The 21,854-nt window shown below is 34.0% G+C and overlaps 1 protein-coding gene across 3 annotated transcripts in view; it reads right to left on the reverse strand.

The window, feature by feature from the left end:
- LOC118194037 (rap guanine nucleotide exchange factor 2-like) overlaps positions 1-21,854 on the reverse strand; it is a 648,324-nt gene that overhangs the window by 413,134 nt on the left and 213,336 nt on the right. Inside the window, exon 1 of one of the 3 annotated variants that reach the window (XM_085815118.1) lies at positions 10,463-10,655. The exons of the other annotated variants lie outside the window; for them this stretch is intronic. Within the exon in view, the coding sequence (XP_085671244.1) occupies positions 10,463-10,470 (8 nt within the window). The 5' untranslated portion in view covers positions 10,471-10,655. Of the gene's footprint in view, positions 1-10,462; positions 10,656-21,854 lie in introns of those variants that run through there. 3 annotated transcript variants of the gene reach the window in all.

A 21,854-nucleotide genomic window follows, 5' to 3' on the forward strand; every position in this document is an offset into this window, starting at 1 on the left:
TACGGCTTACAACTACTGATGGTAGGTAATTCCAGAAATTGGCAATTAAGGAAATGCATTTCGGTCTGATGATGGTTTAAAATCAGATTGAGAGTAAGTTCTAACCTTTGAACTGCGTCTTATCTCTACAATTAAATAGTCAAATTTTCGCAAATGATTACTTCTGAAAGAGAAGTAAAGCCTAACCATTTACGAGCAGAAGCAATTTTCCAGTTTTCATTGTGTAGGATTTTGCATAGAAATGAAACAAGTAGACAAACAACACCAGGATAAATATCCTAAATATAGTATTTTCACAGTCGCATACAAGCTTTAAACTATTTTTCTTTAATATACAACGAACCAAAGCACTAAAAGATCAAATTCTTCAAGTGGGTTTTCCAAGGTAAGACAAAATTAAGAAAACCTTAATGGGAAAAGAGAAAGTTTGCAAACGATTCGGTATGAAAACGGCGGGCTTATATGTAGTATTCTGAGAAATATTGGTCTATTTGATTTCTGCAAAGTACTCGAGTGTTATCTGCTTAAGGGGAGAGTTGCCTTCTTGGAAGACTTTCTAAGAGAAACTAGCTCGTATACATAATACAAATGAGGAAACGCCACGAAAACGGCCATGCAGCGAGAAACAAAGAATAAACTTTATCACTTACTACAGCTTTGGAGAATCTAAACCAATTTGGCTTGTTGATGAAATAAATACCTTTGAATTTTTAAATTATAATAATCTAGGAATATTGATATTATGGTTAAATCGATTGAAACATTTTATCGTATACATTATTTACGAATTTTCAATTGCATAGTTAGAATGGAATGTTGAAAGAGATGTTTTAACTCAACTTTTTTTCAATTATTTCCCATTAACTATTAATGAAATTCCAACGTTAATAATTCACACAATTTAATTGCGAGCTAACGGTAATTCTCAAAATTTAATTAATATCAAGAAATAAACATAACCTATCAAAAATTAAATTAATATCAAGAAATAAACATAACGCACAATATTTTTCCTACTTCCTTGTACGAAATAAAGGAAGTATTGTAATCGAAAAAAAAATCGAGCTTCAGATTTCAACAAAAAATATCCATTTTTGACAGTTCCCGCATCTATTTTCACTATATTTTTTGAGACGTGTACATACGGACAGAAAAATGGACCCTTTTTAGAATTGGAAAATGATTAGCAACAGAACGTTGAAATTTTGTATATGGAACTGCTATAACATCTAGTTATGCACCTCCCTTTTTACTGCAATCGGCAATACTAAGCGTACACACACACACACATATATATACATATATATATATATATATATATATATATATATATATATATATATATATACACATATATACCCACCCTCTTACCGTACTTAAAAGTCCTTAAAAGGACTTTATTTTCCCAATCGTTGGTTGTAGACATACACTTCCAATTACAGAAGTGTTTTAAATAGTGAAAACATTCATAATTTGGCAATGTCAAATTTAAAAAAAAGTTAATTTTGGACAGATAACGAAATATAACTTTTAATGCGGCCTTCCAGTTAAAGTTTTGTACTCGCTATGATAAAATATACAAGAAGTTTGACTTCCGTATGACAAAAATGGACCGGGGTAAATAAATTGAAACACTGAAATTTTTTACGCGATTTTCAACTTGCCTGGAAATCTTGGTTAATTAAGTTAAAATAATTCGAGGAAATAAGTTTGAATGAAGTGTACTAAAACATGTATGTAATTTAACAGGAGTACAAAGAAGCCATGTGGTGCCCCCATCAGACGTTTTTCGGTGACATATATATTGATATATCTATCTATCTACGTATAGATAGATAGATATCCAAACTATAGTTTGAATATATATTAAAAATTATTTTATGTAAACTTAACTTTCTGACTCTGTTCGGCGCGGAGTTTTAATAAAGAATAAATGTAGCACATTAAAACTGAATAAATGCCTTTTACAAGTACCAAACTTGCTCTGTAGTTTAAAAGAAAATAGTTTAATTGCCGTCTACAAGCTTATAAATGAGTATGAATTTATAATAATAATAAATAGAATTGAAGTACTCTTCTCTTATTACTGCCCTTATTACTATCGTAAAAAGTACTTTTTGTGTAATGCTATTTTCTTTAAAGATTCCTTTTTTAAATACTTGTCGGCGCCGAGGACAAAGTAAGTACTTCCAAAGCGCCGAAGGAAGAATCTCGCTAAATTTATACGCTATAACACCCGAAAAAAAAAAAAAAAAAAAGTTTTAAAGGAAATGAAAGGGGAGGGGGAAATACTAATCTCCGTTTTTGCGAATTCGGGTGGAGTGTAAAATAACCATTTCTTATGAGAACGCAGTTACTTCATTTTTTTATTTGATAGTAAACTAAAAATTATCATCATTTTAAAAATGAGAAAAAAAGAGTAAAATTTCTTAAGAAAGGAAAAAAATTTCTTACAAATGAAAAACTTAATTCACAATTCTTATTCTTTGGTTTTGATATACTCATAAGTTTGCTTTATCATTATGGGTAGGTACATAAGCTTGCTGTATCGTTTAGTGAATAAACGCTACCACGATTAACGTCATCGGATTTCATTTAAAGCAAAATTTGAAATATGCCATTAATAAAAAAAAGTAAATTTAAGAATGTAATTTTTAAAAATGAACGCGCATTTATTAAGATAATGCAAATATAGTTTAATAAATGCAAATCATAATTAAAACTCCAGAAATTTGACGCTCATTTTCTTAATGTAATTTAGCAAATATATCTGAGCTACAAATGAAATTCTTTTTACATTTCCGAGAAACATTTTAGATAAAAACAAATATAGAGAAGGAAAGATTATTTCAAGTTTCAACATATATATATTGTTACGAATTTTGTATATATGTAAATAATTTTAGTGAAATTACAGTACCTTTCGTATGAAGTGGTTGAAAACGCTGGCGACAAATCACCAAATATCGCCAAATTTGGCGACATTTTGGTAAGAATTGTATAACTATAAATAATATTGTAATTGGTCCCGATGTTTAATTGTAACCGTATCCACCCCTTATATGTAACTTTAAACCTTATATGCCTTTCAGTAATTTCTAGAAATGGAAGGTACTAAGGATTTCTTGGCGGTCGGTATACAACTACAAAAAACCGGAGAGGGCATCAGTTCAGAGTCGACTTCGGAGTATTGAGATATCATTGTGTGGAGCTTTGTTATTTAGATGCGCGTTGCATTGATTGTGTTTAACATTCTTAGTAGTTTGAAGTGTAACTACTGATTGTGCTCTATGATACTGAAAAGAGCTTTATGAGTATTTCTGTGGGAAGTCCCAAAACTGCGAAGTGTTTCTTTGGCAAAATAAATTTTATCAGGTTACCCTCCGTTCTGTATGCATTCAATGCATTACGAACTCGTACACACGAACAAGTCTTGTAGACGAACAGTCAACTGGAGTCTTGTAGACGAATGCCTTGAGGTGTCCCCATGAGGAAAAATCGATGGTTGATAAAAGTGGTGAACGTGCTGGCTAAACGACTGGTTCACCTAGTCCAATCCATCGAGGGCCAAGGGTGACATTGAGGTAATTACGCATATCATTGCGGAAATGGGCTGGAGCCTCATCGTGCTGAAATCTCGTGGCATTTCGAACAAAAGTTGCAACACTATCAAATACTTTTGGTGGTACCTCTCCCGGAAAGATTCTATACGTCGTGCGTTGAGTTGATATGGGACCAAGTACAGGCCAATAAGGAAATCATTCACGATACCGCCCACACATTAGCAAAGAAGCGCTCCTGGAAAACTTACGGACGTGTGGCATATGGGTTAGAAGTGGTCTACATATGGGAGTTGTACAAATTAAAAACTCCGTCTCACGTAAACGTGGTCTCATGTGGAAAAAAATACATTTTCAGAAAAGCTCGGAGTGAATGTACTCTGCTGCAAAACCCAATGACAGAAATCTGAGAGGCGAGGATAATCAGCTGCATTCAGTGCTTGCGTTCTTTGGTAGTATGGAAGAAGTCTTTCCACTTGCAAAATTTTCTATTGCGTGAATTATCTTCAACCTCAGAATACGTTTTCCCATTTCTGGAACTCGTACATGTCTCGAGCGACCGGCATCTGTTCTCTTAATAAGAAATGAACCGCTCTCGCAAAGCTGGAGGTTTAAATGCAGAAACATTTTGTGGTACTGCTTTTGTCCTATTTAGGAAACGTTCATGGTACGGCCTTAACACCTCTCTTTCGTTACAATTCGCAGTCCGGTACATAAGATGCTTGTCTGCTTTTTCAGACAGTGTATATTGCTCCATAACACACAAAATTCTATAACAAAAAAGAATTGTCTGAAACTTGCGTAATGCCATTCGAACTCAATAAAATTGTTTTGAAGACGATTTGATAATACAAACTAAATAAACCTCTATATTCAATTACTTTTCTTCCCCAAAATTCATCTTTACTTAAGCTACATCACTAAACTTGTAATATCGTCTGCTCTAAAAATCTCTTATAAAAATACGTACAGGTACCTATTTGTCACACTACCTTTGTACCGATCCCAATCTACCGCATCTCTGAATCGACATCTTTATCACTGTTAATTGTCGGATGTTTCAGCACTTACTGTAATATTATGTAGCTAAAGAGATTATGTAGCTACCGCCTACACTTTTCATTTCCGACTCCCCACTGCTATACAAAAAATGATTTTATATATATATTTCATCTAGCCTTAAAGTTTGATCCATAAATTCAGAGACACCCGCATACACCTTAAATGTATAAACCGCGGTCTAATTTTTTAAATAAGACATAAAAAGTTAAAATACAAAAATTAAATTTTTGTTCCTGCTTTTAGCTTTATATCTATAAAATTTAGATTGGAAAATTATGTTATAAATTTTACATAGTTTAACCCCCATAAAAAGATTTGGAGTCTCCATGAAACTGGAGGAGGTCGGGGCACACGCTTGTCTTAGCCCTTGGGGGGAGGGGGGGAAGTGAAAACGAAACGCTTAAAAAGTATTTTACGCAGTCTTACATTCCATAGTTAAAAATAATTTTATCCCATTTTATTTAAGTTTAAATGATTATTAGATGAGGTTGCAAGCCAGAAAAATTCACATGTCACATTTAAGGAAACTGCTAACAGTTACTGAAAAATGACACTCACAAAGACCTATTTCGGTATTTGCACACGTTTCTCATAAAATTCCAACCAATTCAATGCCACCGTAAGTGGGACGAATGAAATTGTTTAAAGGGCGTCGGTTGGGCTATCGCATGGCAAAATCCACGAGTTGTGACAATTTCACAGCATTTTTTTAAACACGGTATTTCTAACAAATTTACGGGTCAGCATGGAAGTAGGGCAAACATCTGACTGTAAGAAAATAATAAATAAAAGTTTTTATTAGCACCATTTGATATGATGGAATCCGCCTTATTTTCCGTTCTTTAAAGGCAGTAGGTATAAAACTCCATAAAACTCAGTTATCTTATCTTGAGTTTATCTACAGAAAAAAGATCCTTGCTTCTGATCTAAATACATACAAATCAAAGCAATAGTTTGACACTGTAAAATGCACTGATGCAATAATATTTTACTTGCAATAAACCACAAGATATTATTAAGAAATTAAAACCACGTATTTACTGAACGTAAGCTTGCCGATATTCTTCCCTAAACATTCCTAAAAATTTGAATTAAAAACATAAACTCGATTAAAAGGAAAATAAAATAATAAGTATAAATTCCTCGAGTCATTGAACCTACGAATTCTAAAAAGAATTAGAGATTCGAAAATTCGAATCTTTACGCTTTTTTTCGCCGTACGAATCTTTCAAATTCTAATCTCAAAATCTGATGTGGACGTTACATGACTTCGTTGTACGCCTATTAAATTATACACTTTTTTGCTGCACTTCATTTAAACTTATTTCCTCGAATTATTCTAACTTAATTAACCGATTTCTCCACGCAAGTCGAAAATGACATCAAAACTGACAAATTCGGGAATTAAATATCCCACCCGACTTTTGTCGTACGGTAGTCAAACTTCTTGTTTTTTTAATTGTGTCATAACGAGTATATAAAGTATAGTAACCGGGAGGCCGCATTTAAAAGTTGTATTACGTTATTTGTCCAAAATAGTAATAATAATTATTATTTAAAAATTTGAAATTACCAAAACAAGAATATTTTTACCATTTTAAACACTTCTGTGATTGAAAGTACATGACTACGACCAACGACTGAGAAATTAAAGGCCAAGCAAGGGCTTTTAAAGCGGGTACATTTGTAGTACAGTGTTACGTTTTTCATTTATAAAATATATGCTTTTGGTATTGACGATTGCAATAAAAACAAGAGTTGCATAACTAGATGTTATAACAGTCTCATATATACAAAATTTCAAAGTTCTACGACTGATCTTTTTTGAGTTATAAAGAATACATACATATGTACGTACGCGGCACGAAAAAAATCCTCCTTGAATCCACTTTAAATCCATTTTATAAACCGTTTTTGGAAAACACAGTTCTTTATTCAATCTGTACATGCAGATGTCACTCAAAAATTTGTCAAAATGGATTCAGGAATGGTCAAAATAGATATTTCAGTTGAAACCTAAAATCCTAAATTTTTAGCGATTACAATGCTTTCTTTACTACGGTACAAGGAAATAAAAACTGTTAAATATTTAATCTGAATACTACTGAAGAGTTAGTTTCATTGATACATCAATGGAACTCTCTGACCGGCCATATACGACTAAAGTCTGATACCGCCCGTTTAACTCCCGAACGGCTGCAGCTATAGATATAAACATGGTGTCTAGGTATAGTAGAGTGGCTAGTTGCTACTAAATGAGACCGCTCACAGCGCCACCTGGTGAAAAACGGCGGAATTAAACTTCCTTTCTCGAAAATGGTACGAGACAGGAGAAAAATGTGAAATCACAAAGTTGTAGAGCACCATCGATTTAGTACGAAAAGATACCTCGTGGACATGAATGATAAGAATAGAACGTTTTAAATGCGCATTTGTTTTTTCGCGATTTCCTACACTGTGACGTGAGTATACGATTAAAAAAAGAAATTAAAAAAAAAAAAAAAAAAAACTAGTTATCACAAGATACCTTTATTTTCGATGTTCAAACATCTCTCTGTCAGTTGAAGTGCACATCTAGACAATTCACGTTACACGCGTTGTAGCATAGCGGGTGAAACGTTTGCACAAACATCTGCAATATCTCGTTGAAATTCCTGCAATGTTTGCGCGTATTTTTGAAAGGCCACTTTCACTTACCTTTCTTGTGCTGCTGTTCATATATGTGACAGCGTACGATAATACATCTTCCGATCATACTTTCCGCTCTACCTTAACTGGTTCCGGATCAAAGTCGGCTAGTCACGCATCCTATCTTCCTTAAGCGTTTCAGAACCTTTAGGATGGTTTTGTATAAAGGATGCAGTCCTGTAGGAAAAAGTTGCCGATACAATCGCGCTGCAGATGGTGCCTTGCGCCAACATTCATCTTAAAGTAGAACCATCTCATGTTAATTTTTTTAAAATCGCTTTATGACCTTCAAACATATGACCTCGAGGAGCTATCTCTTTTATAACTGTTCGCAGGTGAAAAGGTGGGATTTTTCATACATAATTTGCATCATGCACAAATTTCGCATACGAAGATCAGAATGCGTTGATTTGATGCGTTTTGGGACACGATTGTGCACAATCTGCATATTGTCCACTCTGTAAAGACAATCAGTACAAAGATGCACCGCGGGGTTTGAACTACAGTCCTCTCGAATGTGAATTACAAGCGATACCTCTGTGCCGCTATGCGAGCTTGTTTTTCGTCCGATATACTATAAGCTTTTGTCCTTTCGTTCAAGTTCCGTGACATCACAGTTTTAGAAATCGCAAAGAAACAAATGTGCGTTTTCAGCGTTCTGTTTTTAGCATTCATACCCACAAGGGGTCTTCGTACTAAATCGATGATGTTCTACAATAATTCACTTTTTTTCCCCTGCTATCTCGTACCGTTTTCATATAACTCCGCTGTCGTTCATCAGGAGGCATTGTAAGCAGAACAGTGTTTATCGCTTTTCTTTCGCATGAATTGCTACTCAGTAACAGAAAGATTAAATTTGAAAGTTAGTTGAAATTACAGTGATTAAATTTGAAAGTTAGTTGAATTTGAAAGTTAGTCTTATACCTTTTACTGCATGGCAACATGTAATGGTGCGTGGAGATAATAAGTATTCTATTTGAGGCAGTTTCAACACATTGCTTTTAAATAGCCGAATTTATGGATTAAAACTGTTCTTATATTTTGATGAATGGCGACAGTTTGTCGCGCTGGATATAAAAATGTTTTATTTCGAACAGTGTTGCAACTTCTCGCTTTCAAATCCCTGAATTTGTTAGTCAAAACTTCAGTAAATCCGAACATAATATGAACAAAAACAAATTCGAAATTTAAAATTCGGACTTCGAAGTGCCTACGTTCGTGTAGAAGACTACGTGTATTAAAAATTCGGTGGTTCTAGATGCTGTCGTTTATTCAGAATGTGAGAAACATAAATATATATATGTTACCGTGAAAGACCGAAATTGGAGAATGTCGACTTTCACCGGAGAATGTCAACATTCACCAAATACGTCGGTGAAAGATCGAATATTGCATTACATTCTTGCACATTCGGACACTCACCGGTGTATGTCGACAATCACAGATATGCTCTGGTGTAGATCGAAAAGAGAGGTCATAAAGTGCCATAATAGTTTAAGTTGTTGCAATAAATAAGATTTGAATCACATAATTTAGTAAGTTTTTTATTACTATTATTTTATTTTCTCATTTAGAACGTACTGTATAATTAAGTAAGTTTTTAACTTCTATTATTTTCCTTTTTTATTATGAATGTACTGTGTGTTTTAAGTTATGTTCTTATTTTAGTCTCATGTGTGTTTTTTCGCGACTGAATTACGAAAAAGAAAATATAATATTCGTATATGTTCAACATTCACCATTAATACATGGCGAATGTCGACATTAATCGGTGTAAGTCAGAAATAAGAGTATTTGGAAAATATTTCGGACATACACCAAGCGACTAGGTGATTGTTGGTATTCACCGGTGAAAGTCGACATTCTCCAGATTTCGGTGTTTCACCGTAACATATACATATGATGTGGAAGACTACGTGCATTAAAAATTTGGTGGCTCTTGGTGTCGTCGATTTTTCAGAATGCGAGAAACATACATTTATACAAACAGATTCTTCAGTTGTTTTTTTTAAATAATAGATGACCATATCATTGGGTGGCAACGATTTGAAAAAAGACTCGGACAAATAGTGATGCGCACAAAAACTGTGTTTCGAGACTAAGCACCTCTGGTCTAAAAATATATTAATGTTGCCTACACTTCATGAAAGAAAAAAATGGAAAATCATTATCATATATAAAGATAAAATACATCGTTTGATTAATTATTTTAGATGTTCAATTTTGCTGTTCACATGATATTAAAAAAGTCTTTCAAATTTTCATTTTGATTTACAAAATCGATAGTAGGTTTGCAGAGGAACTCAGGTTTCGCGAAAAAAAATTTTAAGACTACCATTTCAATACTTATATTTTCAATCTATATTAGTATTATATTACAATTTTTTAAACTGGAAGTGTGAAAATCTAATGAAAGATCACCAGGTATGGTAAATAAAATTAAATAAATAATAATTAATAAAACTGTGTAAAATGTAAAGAAATGAAGAAAATTGAGAAATAAAACTATTTAATGACAAATTGTTAAGCATAAATTAAAACAGGTAGAACTTATCATAATAAGGGGTCCAGATAGAATTATGACTTTGCACAAAGACTGAGAAGTGGTGGACTCTGGGTGGAATTAAGCCCTGTTTCCACTCAGAGTCCATTTTAAATACCACCAACAGTGTAGTAATTAAACAGAGGATATGGGAATGAATCCCTTTTGGAAACTATTTACAAAAAAAAAAAAAAAAAAAAAAAGGCATATTGTAATTAATATATTGCTAAAAGCATTATTCGTAGCTAGCAGTTTTGAAGACCATATTACACATTGTTGCATGTTATTCGTGCAAACTGATTGGTTAAAAATAAAATTTTAAAAAAAAAAAAAATAGTTCTCAGCAAATTAAACAATTTTTCTCTTTAGCTAGAAGCAATCAAAATAAGTAAAAAAAGATACATTAAAATTAAGTCCTTGTTGCTAAGAATTAGGAATGCAGCATTCGAATCGTCAGATCTCGCGAATCTTGAAAATGCTCGAAATTCGAAAACTAGAATCTTTGCACTTTTTTCAACATTCGAATCTTCTGAAGCTCATGTTAAATCTTTAAAAGTTTTAACATAATCGAAGGAAATTTAAAAAAAAAAAAAAGTATCAGCTGACTCACCTGCACATGATGTTGATTCGATTAATTTTATCCTTTCGCAAACCATGGAACAAATTCAGTCAGGGTAATCCACTGAGCCACACACACTTACACTCGCATCGGATATCATTGCTCACACTTTTTAAAAAAAAAAAAAAAACTTTTAATACATAAACACTATTCGTCTGTATTTTATTCTAAAAGCATAAACTCCAACGACAATCCGACAGACATAACGGCCGTCCTAACTATATGAAGTCCAGGCGTGTTGTAGAATAGCCCTCGTGATTAGGTGGCCCCAGAGAGAGAGAGAGCGCGAAAAAAAAAAAAAAAAAAAAAAATACCACTCAGTATACCTGTCTGACAGGCTTGCGGTGTCTGCAAGGCTGTGATAGTAGTGGCTGTCTTTTCCCCTGCAGCCAGCTGCGAACACACAACTCTGGCCTTGCGAGTTTTTTTTTTTTTTTTTTGGTTTTGTTTTGCTTGTTTTGTTTTTTTGGAGGCGGGAGAGGGAGGATACGGTAGGTGAAGAGAAGTGCATCGCACCGTTGAAGTTTACATTTTCGACAAGAACAAATTTTCCAGGGCGGACGGAAAGATGTCAGTGGCATCCAGACAGACCTTCGTGCCTAGAAAGAGAATCCATAGGTGATTATTTAAATTTTATGCCATCGCATCAGATTTTTATTGTCCTTCTTCTTCTGAAGTGTTGTTCTACATCGGTTGACAAATCGCGAATGCTAATGAGGAAGGAAAGATTTGCTGCAGACATTGTCAAGGATATTGGGTTGGTTTCGTTTTTATCACTCACTGTCGTCTTCTTCCCCCCTCCCCCGGAGAATATGAATTAACTAGACCGAAACTTACAACTAAATTAACTATTACTAAAGAAAGAAAATATGTCTCAAGTAGGATTAGATACAGAATGTTAAAAACATTGTTAAAAGGACCAAAGTAAAAAAGGAATAAGAACCGATTAAATCAGGGGTCTCAATAGGTTCGATATTAATTCTTCTGGGAAACAATGAAATTTAAAAAGGGATTGATGAAGATGAAGGGACCGATAATCCAATATGCATCGACAGTTAATCGGCATAATCTCTTTGATTATGCGTTAATCTCATAGATCGCGTTGATTGAAAAACATTACGATCTCCAACCGTGAAATAGTGTCAATCCAGGTCGCAATAGTTTCGCGAATGTTTTACTATTTATTTTATTACGCGCTCCTGGACTATTAGGCATTACACCGAAAGGGAGAGATGCGTCGTGAAGGACTTTCTAATGGAAACTGGCTCGTATAAACGTTATACATGGAAAAAACATCGAAAACGCCCATGCAGGATTCGAGTATCGGCCCATGCGCCGATACTCGAACTCGGACCGAACTACCAGTTTTCAGCGGCTTTAACCGCTCGGCGTCGCTGGTGGCTGCCGTTTATTACTTAGATAACTACAAAAAGCTACTCTCACTACATAGGTCACAATTGTTACGTAGTTTTTCCCTTCCCCATCTCGAGGTAAAATTACTGCATTACCCGTATTGCTTACTGTACAAAAATCAATTCAAAAATAAAAATTACTGTATTGCACATATTGCTTACTGTTTAAAAATCAATTCATAACCAATTAAAAATCCAATCAAATTACTTCAAAATAAATTCAAATCATTTTAAAATAATTCAAATTACTGCAATATATATATTTCTTACAGTATAAAACTCAATTCATGTCCCAGTTTCTCAATTTTCACACCAAAATTTCTGCCTACGAGCAGCAATAGCTGAGCACTAGTAATTAGACCCGGGTTCAGACCCTATGCGAAAGGGCGGGCTGCAAGGCTTTGGTTTGCACTACGTGCAATGTGAATAGGAATTTACGTTGCACATGGCGTCATAAGATACGGGGTTACGCACGTCACATTACATATGGGAGTACACACATCGCTAGTTTTTTCCTTCAAGTGTTCTCTGCGAAGGCATCCTTTCCCTCAGGCAGATAGACCTCCCGCGTTTTTCTATAATCTAAAAAATCGTAATCCCCCAAGTTTCCAACTTTTTAGAGGCTGCACCAATGGCAGAATGGATATCATCACCAAATACTGGTAATTCAACTCGAGTCAAAACCCGGGTGGTTTAGTTTGGTTTATTAGATTACGACAAAGCACTCGAGGGCTATCTGCCCTAAGGGAGGGATGCCTTCGTGGAGGACGTTTTAAGGGAAACTGGCTCGTACACACGTTACACATGGGGAAAACCACGAAAACACCCATGCAGCCAGCCCGTTTGCGGGATTCGAACTCCAAAACCCGGGTGAATGGGTTGGCATCGTGGTTGGTTATCGTGCTTTTCCCAAGTGAAACATGAATTCGAGCCAGTTTCTCTTACAAAGGTATTCTTTCCTTTAGGCAAATTCAAATTCTGGTTTTGCCATATTCAAATAACCTAACATAACGTCACATTCCAATGTTTTCTGAAATCACTAATAAAATTTTTCAGATTCCTAATAAAAAAAAATTTACATTATATTTATAAAAAGAGAGGTTAGCTTTATTTGATTACGGCAAAGCAAACGTAAGGGCTATCTGCCTAAGCAAAGGAATGTCTTCGTGAAGGATTTTCTGAAGGAAGCCGGCTCATATCGACATTGCACATGGAGAAAACCACGAAAATATCCATGCAATGAACTCCCCGCTAGAATTCGAACTACCAGTGTTCAACGATTTTACTACTCGGCCACTGGTGGGCTTTACAAAAGAGAATTAAAGAGCTATTTTAACCTTATATTCAGAATTTCATATATGCTGCTTCCAAAAATTGACTTCTTGTTTATTTTTCCAACGGAAAAATGTTATACCACAAATGATAACTATTTTAAAAAATGTCTTTCATTTTTACAAAATCAAGAAACAGGAGAAATATTGTTATTACTTTTCATATTGCAGCATCAGGATCTTCGAGAAGCCAGTTTAAAAATAAACAAATAAGAAGTCGAAGTATAAGAAGAGCAGATTGAATGCGAATAGCGAAAAGTTCTGTTTTTTATTAGCTGTTAACCTGGTTAATTGCTCATTCTGTGAGCAAAACAAACCGGTTGGTGATTTTTTTTTTTTTTTTTTTTTTTTTTTTGAAAGCTTTGGTTACATCTGGTTTGGTCGGTGGTGATGGATTCTTCGATTATTGTGACGCAACGTTTAAAAAATAAAATTCTAAAAATAACTGAAAAACTGAAATCTGATCTGATCTTTCAGATTCCAGTTCAGGAACTGAAGTACACTTTTACGATAGACACTTTTACGATGAGAAACTTCAGAGTTCATCAAATAAACGTTACGTTCTTTTCCCTCTTTAAATTCTTTAACGGACCGAATTTAAACGAAACGTGAATAGAAGAAAAGTCTCAATAATATTTCGCTTGAGAAATAAAGATTATTCGCTGCCGAAGTACGTAACATATATTAGAAACGTCATACTCGTATTTACTTTCTTAATAAAGTAAAGAAAGTGTGGTAATTGCGAAAAATTTCGGGTTTCAGATTTCAGTGGAAATATACACTTTAAACGTTCCCGAAAACATTTCAAATTTTATTTTCTATTTTTCTATTTTTTAGGTGTGTGCGTGAAAGACGTCTATACATACGGATAGAATAAAGGACCCTTTATTAGGCTTTCAAATGCTACTTGTGCAAGAGAGATGACTTTGAGAGGAATATTTTTAAAAGGAAATCAATTCGAAATTGAGTGCAGGTGCGTTAAGAAAGAAAAACATATACCCTTCAACCCATTCATTTAAAAAACAAAGCTGGAATCAATTATTAATGTTTCATGCCTTCAGATATTAAGGCACTGGACCAACCTAATTGCATATATTTTATCCTAAGGGCGAAATAAAAAGCTACTGCATATTAAAATGAATTCAACTTGTAAATTCACGTTGTTAAAGACGTTTCAAAAAAATTTAATTTAAAAATAACTGTAAGAGGAAACAAGAAAGGTCAGAGCAAAGGTAAGATTCTGATATTCTGATTACAATGATATTTTAACAAAATATCTCATTCATTTTTAACAAAATATCTATTACAGGCCAAGCTAAGGAAAATCAGCTTTTCTTTATCCGTGCTGCTAGATCACTAAATATAACACTATAATACTATCAAAGTACCCTCTTTTAGACCTTCTTTATTAATAGATAATAATCATCATTTGACCTCTTCTGTGTTCCTATTTGTTAGAGCATCTTTCTCCTTTAACAATGGACAGACCGTTACTCGGAAGTTTTTGAGAAACGATCGCCAACAAAAGACAGAAGCGATGGTTTTTTCTGATTCGATTATTTTCGGGGCCTTGGCTAGCAAGGGTGGTTGACTCCGTTTAATGAGTCACCGCCCCTATATGAAGTGGAGGACTTTGTCCTTAATTTGGGAGAATGCTCCTCAAGGACTTCGAAAAAGCATTTTCTACTCCCTTCTTTCTTTCGCTTTGACACACGCTGGATGATCCTTTACAAAGAGAGATGTTTTGTTTTTGTTTTTCCCACATCGTTGTATTTGTTTGGCTTTTCCTCGAATGCAGTTAACGAGTAAAATGAACATAGTGAACTATCTTTTCCCAAGCCTTGACCACATTTGGCGCTTCGCGAAGAAGCTTGTATTTGTGTACGATAGTTAGTGTATTGTTTGCGTAAAATTCTAAGCAAAAAAGTGGTATTTGGCAACTCTTTTAAGAATTCTGGTTTCAAAAATTAGAAGAATGTAATTCAACTCTAAAAGTTAATGCATGATGAGGCCCATAACTTGAAGAGCAGGTTAAGAAAAACGGATATATCAGCAGCACAGCACAGGTCAATGCACATTTATTTCACTACGAATACAGCTTTCTAAAGCACAATTAGGAATCCTGCTTCGGAGAAACGCTGAGAAATTCGGTTGAAATTATTTGAATTTCGTTAAAATAAACTTGGTTGGTTTATTTAATTCTGGCAAAGCTCATGTGGGCTATCTGCCTAAGGGAAGGAATGCCTTCGTGAAGGGCTTTCCAAGGGAAACGGGCACGTATAACACTTTACTTGTAGCGTCTGTGTAATCAGCCTGTTCGTCGGGATTCGAATACCAAAACGAACTACCAGTGTTCAACGACTTTACCGCAGGTTCGCAGCCGCTGGTGGTTATCCTTGACATAGGCAAAAACGGATTCATTACAATTTCAGTTTTAGCCCTTTGCATTCGAGAGGTGACTCTCGGTCATCAATTGATGCGGTAATTCTAGTCGCGACGCTCGATCACCACTCGGTTTCACGGGATAATTCGAGCGGTAACGATGTTTATTAAAGTTTGATTTGGGTAATATCGCATCATAAGTGCATTCAGCAATACATGCGTATAAAATAACTGCCAATTTTTAATCTTAAATACGATTTTTAGATTTACTGTTATATATGCTTCTTAGACGCTAGTTCGAACTCGACAGTCATGGCAATAGGAATATTATTTTCAGAATTATGGAGCCCAATTTGCATCGAATACGATGAAGGAATCAGTTCGAGTGAAGATGAGTTCGATTTTTCGTTGATGAAGAACGAAATTACGTCTATGTACAGACTTTTTGATAGAGAGGAGGAAAGCAATGATGCAGTAATAGGTGTAAGAAGGCGAAACATCCAAGATAATAGTGAATGTGAAAGAGGAAGTGATTCAGTCAGCGACTGTAAGAGAATCCTGTGATAATCATAAAACCGTTAATGAAACTATCTTTGCATTTTGGGACCATGTTTATACACTTTCTTCTCTTCGTTTTCGATAATAAATAGTCAAGAGCGTTGCTTGAGGGGGGGGGGCAAGGGTGACATCTATCCCTGGACGCAGTATCCAGGAGGAGCCAAACTAATGCTACGAAATTTTAGTATTACATATTTGCCATTCTTAGCAAACAAGAGGGGACGTGAAATCTTCAGCTATTCTCGGGCGCTGAAAACCTTAGCGAAAATTAGCTGTAAATATACCTAATTTTTTTTTCAGTCATCTAGGTAAACACATACTTCATCAAGGGTCACATTGTACTTCCCTTTATCTCCTAAATAATTTTCATGCCGGGTTCTACAAATCGTTTAGCTTTTTTAAGTTCTAAATCATCTTTTTTTTTTTTTTTTTTTTTTTTTTTTTTTTTGTTCAGTAAAAGTAATCTTTTCTTGTTTGGTATAAGTTTTTTGGTTTATTATTTCATTTATTGCTGTTACAGATGTATTTAAAGATATTGCAATTGCTTTCTCGCGGATTTTACCTTGTTACCAAAAATTTAACTATAGAAACATTAGAAAGAGTACGTACCTTTTTTGGGTATTTGTTTGGAGTCTTCTTTCCGTGTAGAAGTAAAGATTGTGGGATTTTCCCTTTCCAAATAAAAAAGTTTCTTATTTTGCATTCAAAAATTTTAATACCGAGTATTTAAGAATATTTCTCTTCGGAAAGCGCAAAATCACATTTCTCAATCCACAGTTTGTTTACATAGCGCATCTTGAAAGTAGAATAAATTTAAAAGTAGCAGATGATATTTCTCATTTCAAATAATAAGATATTGCCAGGAATTGTTATACTAAATCATTTGCTTATTTTAAATTCATTACGGAAATAGTTCTAAAAATGTGTAAACACCTTCTGTATATCAATCTTATGTATACGTTATGTGAAAAATGAAAATAAAATCATTATTTCGTTATGCTAATAAAGGCTAATCTATTTCACATTTTTAGGTAACAATAATAAAGGAAAAACAATAATTATTTTAAGCATTATAATCAATTAATGGGGAATATATTTAATTACTATTGCATGGTATTTAAAAATTGTTTCGAATTTTGATTTTGAGCTGCAGAATTCTTAAAGGAACCCCAGGGTTCTGCAAAACATAGTTTTGAAGGCCTTTATTCCCCAGTAAAAGAGACGCAGAGTAGCAGATATAAATAAAAAAAATCTGAAAGGATTCTGATTTTTCAAACGTCGCACCAGTTTTGTTTTAAGGTATTTTACTCTCTTAATGAGGTCTCAGTTTTTCAATTTGCTTTGGATTTACTCCTGATAATACAACACTCTTTTTTTGCCTTTTTAACTTTTATTGTGAAACATCACTTTCTTCGCAATTATGTCACATAAAATATGACTATAAAATACCTTTAGAATAATATAAAGCCACATAAAATGCATTTAGAATTCCCGATAGAGTGATGTTTTCATTAATTTTTTAGCCCCAAAAGGGCTGTTAGTCTCGAAATGAAATTTTGGGTCATAATGCTAACAATGCGTCGTTTCACTTTTCATTCGAGTCCGTTGGGCAAAATGTAAGATATTTATCTTTCAAATTGAACCTGTGTGTCGTGGATTAAAGAATAGATGATATTAGAAGAATAGATGGATAAAGCATGACATTACAAAAGAAGTCAAGAAAATGTTAACAGTATAGCAGTGTGACGTAACGATTAATCATAGCCGCCATACAGCGTACAGATAAAACTTCGAAATATATTGTTAAATAAAATTATAACGACTTTTAAAGCAAATACAAACGTTCGCAGGCTCAGAAAATAGCCTTTAGGCGTAATTTACATTAAATACCATTGAGACGTTCACTAGTCTTCCCCGTTTTACCTTGTATACATTTGTCTTATAGTTACCTTATATATTTTCATGTACCTAGATTTTAAAAAATTTGAAAAAGTCATTTGCAATCCTAGCGGTTTTTCTATGTACTAAGTCAAAAATCCTTTATGTTAAGTATTAAAAGTAGAACGGGAGATTTATAAACGTTCAATGATGTAAAGCCAAAGTACATACAACACCAATTAGACTGTAAACAAAACCAACAAATTTGCCTATGGCTCCGGCCACGATAAGTCGTGACGTCATTCCATGACGTGTCATGGCTTCGTTTTCCTTGCACCGGACATACGGAGAAGGCTTGTCCATTTATTCTAACCTCCATGGGATTAACAAACTAGTAAGCTATTTGAAAGCAATACATGCAGTTTTTAAGACCATTCGTTTCGGACTTTTGAATCGGAATGATTTAAGTAATTAAAATGCATGAAATTCACGATCTCTCTAATAAAAATATTCAGTATTTTCGTAGATTGACGTTACATACTTTCGTATTTTGTAAAACAATGATGAATTTTTGATTAACAAACTCAACGATGCGAAAGTGATCAGTGGCAACACTGTACAGTGGCAACAGAATACATTTTATTTCCAGGGCTCGAGAGTGTGTATCGGAACTTCTAAAGGTATGCTGTTTGTAAATAATTTGTTATTTTATGTGGCGTAAATGCGAAGAACATGATATTTAATAAATAAAGTTAACACATAAAACGTTAATAATAAAAAGTTAAAAAAAATTTGCAAGCTATCTTTACTAAGAAAACTTGACATGGGTAAGAGGAACTGAGCAAAGACTAGAGAAAATTTTAAAAAATGTATGCCAATACTTAACATTGCATCGGGAATTCTAAACATAAGCTGCTGGGTTACTTTTTAACATTTTGTGATTTTGCTGTTGAATAGTATATAGCGGCGAAGACAATATACTTAATAATAATGCTAAAAAGAAAGAAAAAGTTAGGAAGAGTGACGCAAGAGCATAATAGTAGACTGCGAGTTCAGCGAGAGCGTAAAAAACCTTAACAAACCCTTTTAGGCAACCGTTGAAATCTGAAACCTTTCAGCAGATTCTTTTCTTTTTCCAGTTTTTTCCGCAGTTTATCTTATTGATGTTCAGTTTTTTTTGGTAAGATGGCTTATCCCTCATTGTCCTTTTATTATTAATTTTTAACCTTTTCAGCTATTAAATATCACTTTCTTAGCAATTATGCCAAGCAAAATCAACAACCAAAAGTACAAAACTTAACAAAAGAGAACATGTTTAGAATTACCGAATATTAAGTGTTGTCATACACTTTTTTATATTCGCTATCTTAAAAAATAATACATGGCGATAGTATTTGGTGGCAAAATCTTTCAATTTGAAAATTGACACATATACAAAAGTGATAGAAAAGTAAAAATGCAGACAAATACTGCTCTCTGGCGCTAATAAAATATCTGCAATGAGAATAAGTTATGGACAATAAAGAAATCACAAACCCAGAAGCGAAAACCAAAAATGCGATATCTTGGACTTCTCTCATTACGATGCTTCATGTTTAAAACTGTAGGAGAAACTATAGTACACTACTACTATAATCGTGTTGTAATGCACGGTAATTAAATTACACACTGATGTTTTACTTAAAAACAAAACAGAAATCTCACCTTTTCGATATTAAACGATATATCATCGAATTTTACCAATTTTTCGATGTTTACAGAAGTTTTGAGAGGAAGATTGTACTTAAAACTGAAATATGGAAATTTCTGGAATCTATTGCCATTTCCATTTCATTGCCTGGAGAAAGACGATGAATGCACTTAGACTGATACTCTAAACCTGAATTTAATTTTAACTTAATGAGAGAATGTATCTGCTTCTATATAATACTGCTTTCGTGTTACTTTTGTATTTCTACGTTGCTTTGTTTTCGGTGCAGTCTTCCTAAAGTTTTTGCGCTCGGAGTGGTTTAAGATGCAGTGCATATTTTGAAACAAGATACAATTTTTATTTCTACTTTCTTCAGGAGGACTTTGCTGTGTTTTTACAATTGTAGTATGCTCATTAATTTAAAGTTTCAAAGAAAGTTTATTTTTTACTATCGTCTGACTATATATGGTAATCAAATACGTAGTTTTAAAAAGTGATAATGTGATATAAAGAAGAGAAAAAATGTGCCAGTTATTAAAAAAAAGCGACTTATAAATTGGAGTTCTTAGAGCTGTTAACAAGCTTCCGGGGTCACGTACTCAGTCTTAATAAAGGCGGATTTTCTAACATGAGAACGGAAGAAAAAAGATTCTACGTCGATTCGTTATCTTCGAATCTAGTAAATGATTTTATGGGAGAGAAGAAACAACAATATTCTTGAAGCATGACTGACACTCAGACACAAAGCACTGGTCATCTTTCTTGAGCTTTTGTGTTTATCTGACCAAAGAGATAATGATGAAGGGACCAAAAAAACGAAATACTACACTTCATATACATTATATTTCAATAAAAAAGTGCTTCTGGAATTGTGAGAGAGCTTATTGAATATATGATATCATATTATGCAACCGAGTGAATAACATGTATAGAAGCTAGAGATCTAAGATTGATAAAAATAGCATTTTTTCATAGTACACTCTCCTTTTTTAATGCTAGAGTTCACTGAATAACCTTCGATGTGTTTTGATAAAAATTCGTGACCAGAATTTATTACACCACATGATATAGAATTAGCAATAACTCGTCAAGATAACTCCACAAAATACTCTGCTATAAGATATTGAATCTGCTATTATCTCTACAGTTTATAATGCTATAAGTTGTGTAATCCTCCGTTGCCTCTATTTCTTACTATACCTCAAGATACGAAACTTCCATTGGCTCTATAGCTTAAAAACTGCTACGTATGGCATCAGCCACCGACTGGTAGTTTCTTTCCCACAAGATACGGAGGCGGCTACTTACTCTACAGCTTACTACACCGCAAGATATGAAATCCATCATTGACTTTACAGTTTACTATACAGCACCATGTGCAGTCAGCCACTGGCTCTCCATAATTTATTATCCCACAAGATATGGAATCAGCCACTTACTCGACAGCTTACTACCTCATAAGATATAAAATCTACAATCGACTCTACAACTTACTACACAGCAACGTACAGAATCAGCTATTGGTTCTATAGTTTATTATCTCATAAGATATGGAACCAGCCACTTACTCTACAGCTTACTATGTAAATTAAGATAAGAAGATACGGAATTCGCCAACTCAAAGAGAGTTATAGTGGGTTGCCATTCCAACTAACGCTCGGAAAGTTTAGAGTTCTGGTTCAGATAAAACGCTGCTGCTGTTAGAACGCTAGAAATTGCAAAATCATGAACATAGCTGCATTGATTATTTAAGTGACAAAATAGAATTAGTTTGCAATGAAGAATTGTTTGCAAAAGAAATACAAAATACAGGGTGCTTCATATTGAATGGGACAAAAAGCACACCTGTGAATGCTATAATCACTTAATTTTGATAAATCAAATTAATAGTCGAACTATAGTTATCCAAGTTTCTATAGATGTTCTATGTGTGTCCCTCCAGTGACACTACAAACAAATGTGCGGTATTTCAATTTCCTGCCGCATTCGTGATAGAATATCCTTTGTTAATGATTCGAACATTTTAGTTATCCACTGCTTCAGTTGCTTAAGTCCTGGGGAAATGGAGGCTTGAACACTTTATCTTTAATAAAACCACATAGGGAAAAATTACAAGGCGTTAGATCTGTGGA

This window comes from Stegodyphus dumicola, chromosome 4 (assembly GCF_044657685.1).
Source record: "Stegodyphus dumicola isolate Sdum_Otavi_A_Nest chromosome 4, ASM4465768v1".
In the NCBI taxonomy this organism is placed as follows: Eukaryota; Metazoa; Arthropoda; class Arachnida; order Araneae; family Eresidae; genus Stegodyphus; species Stegodyphus dumicola.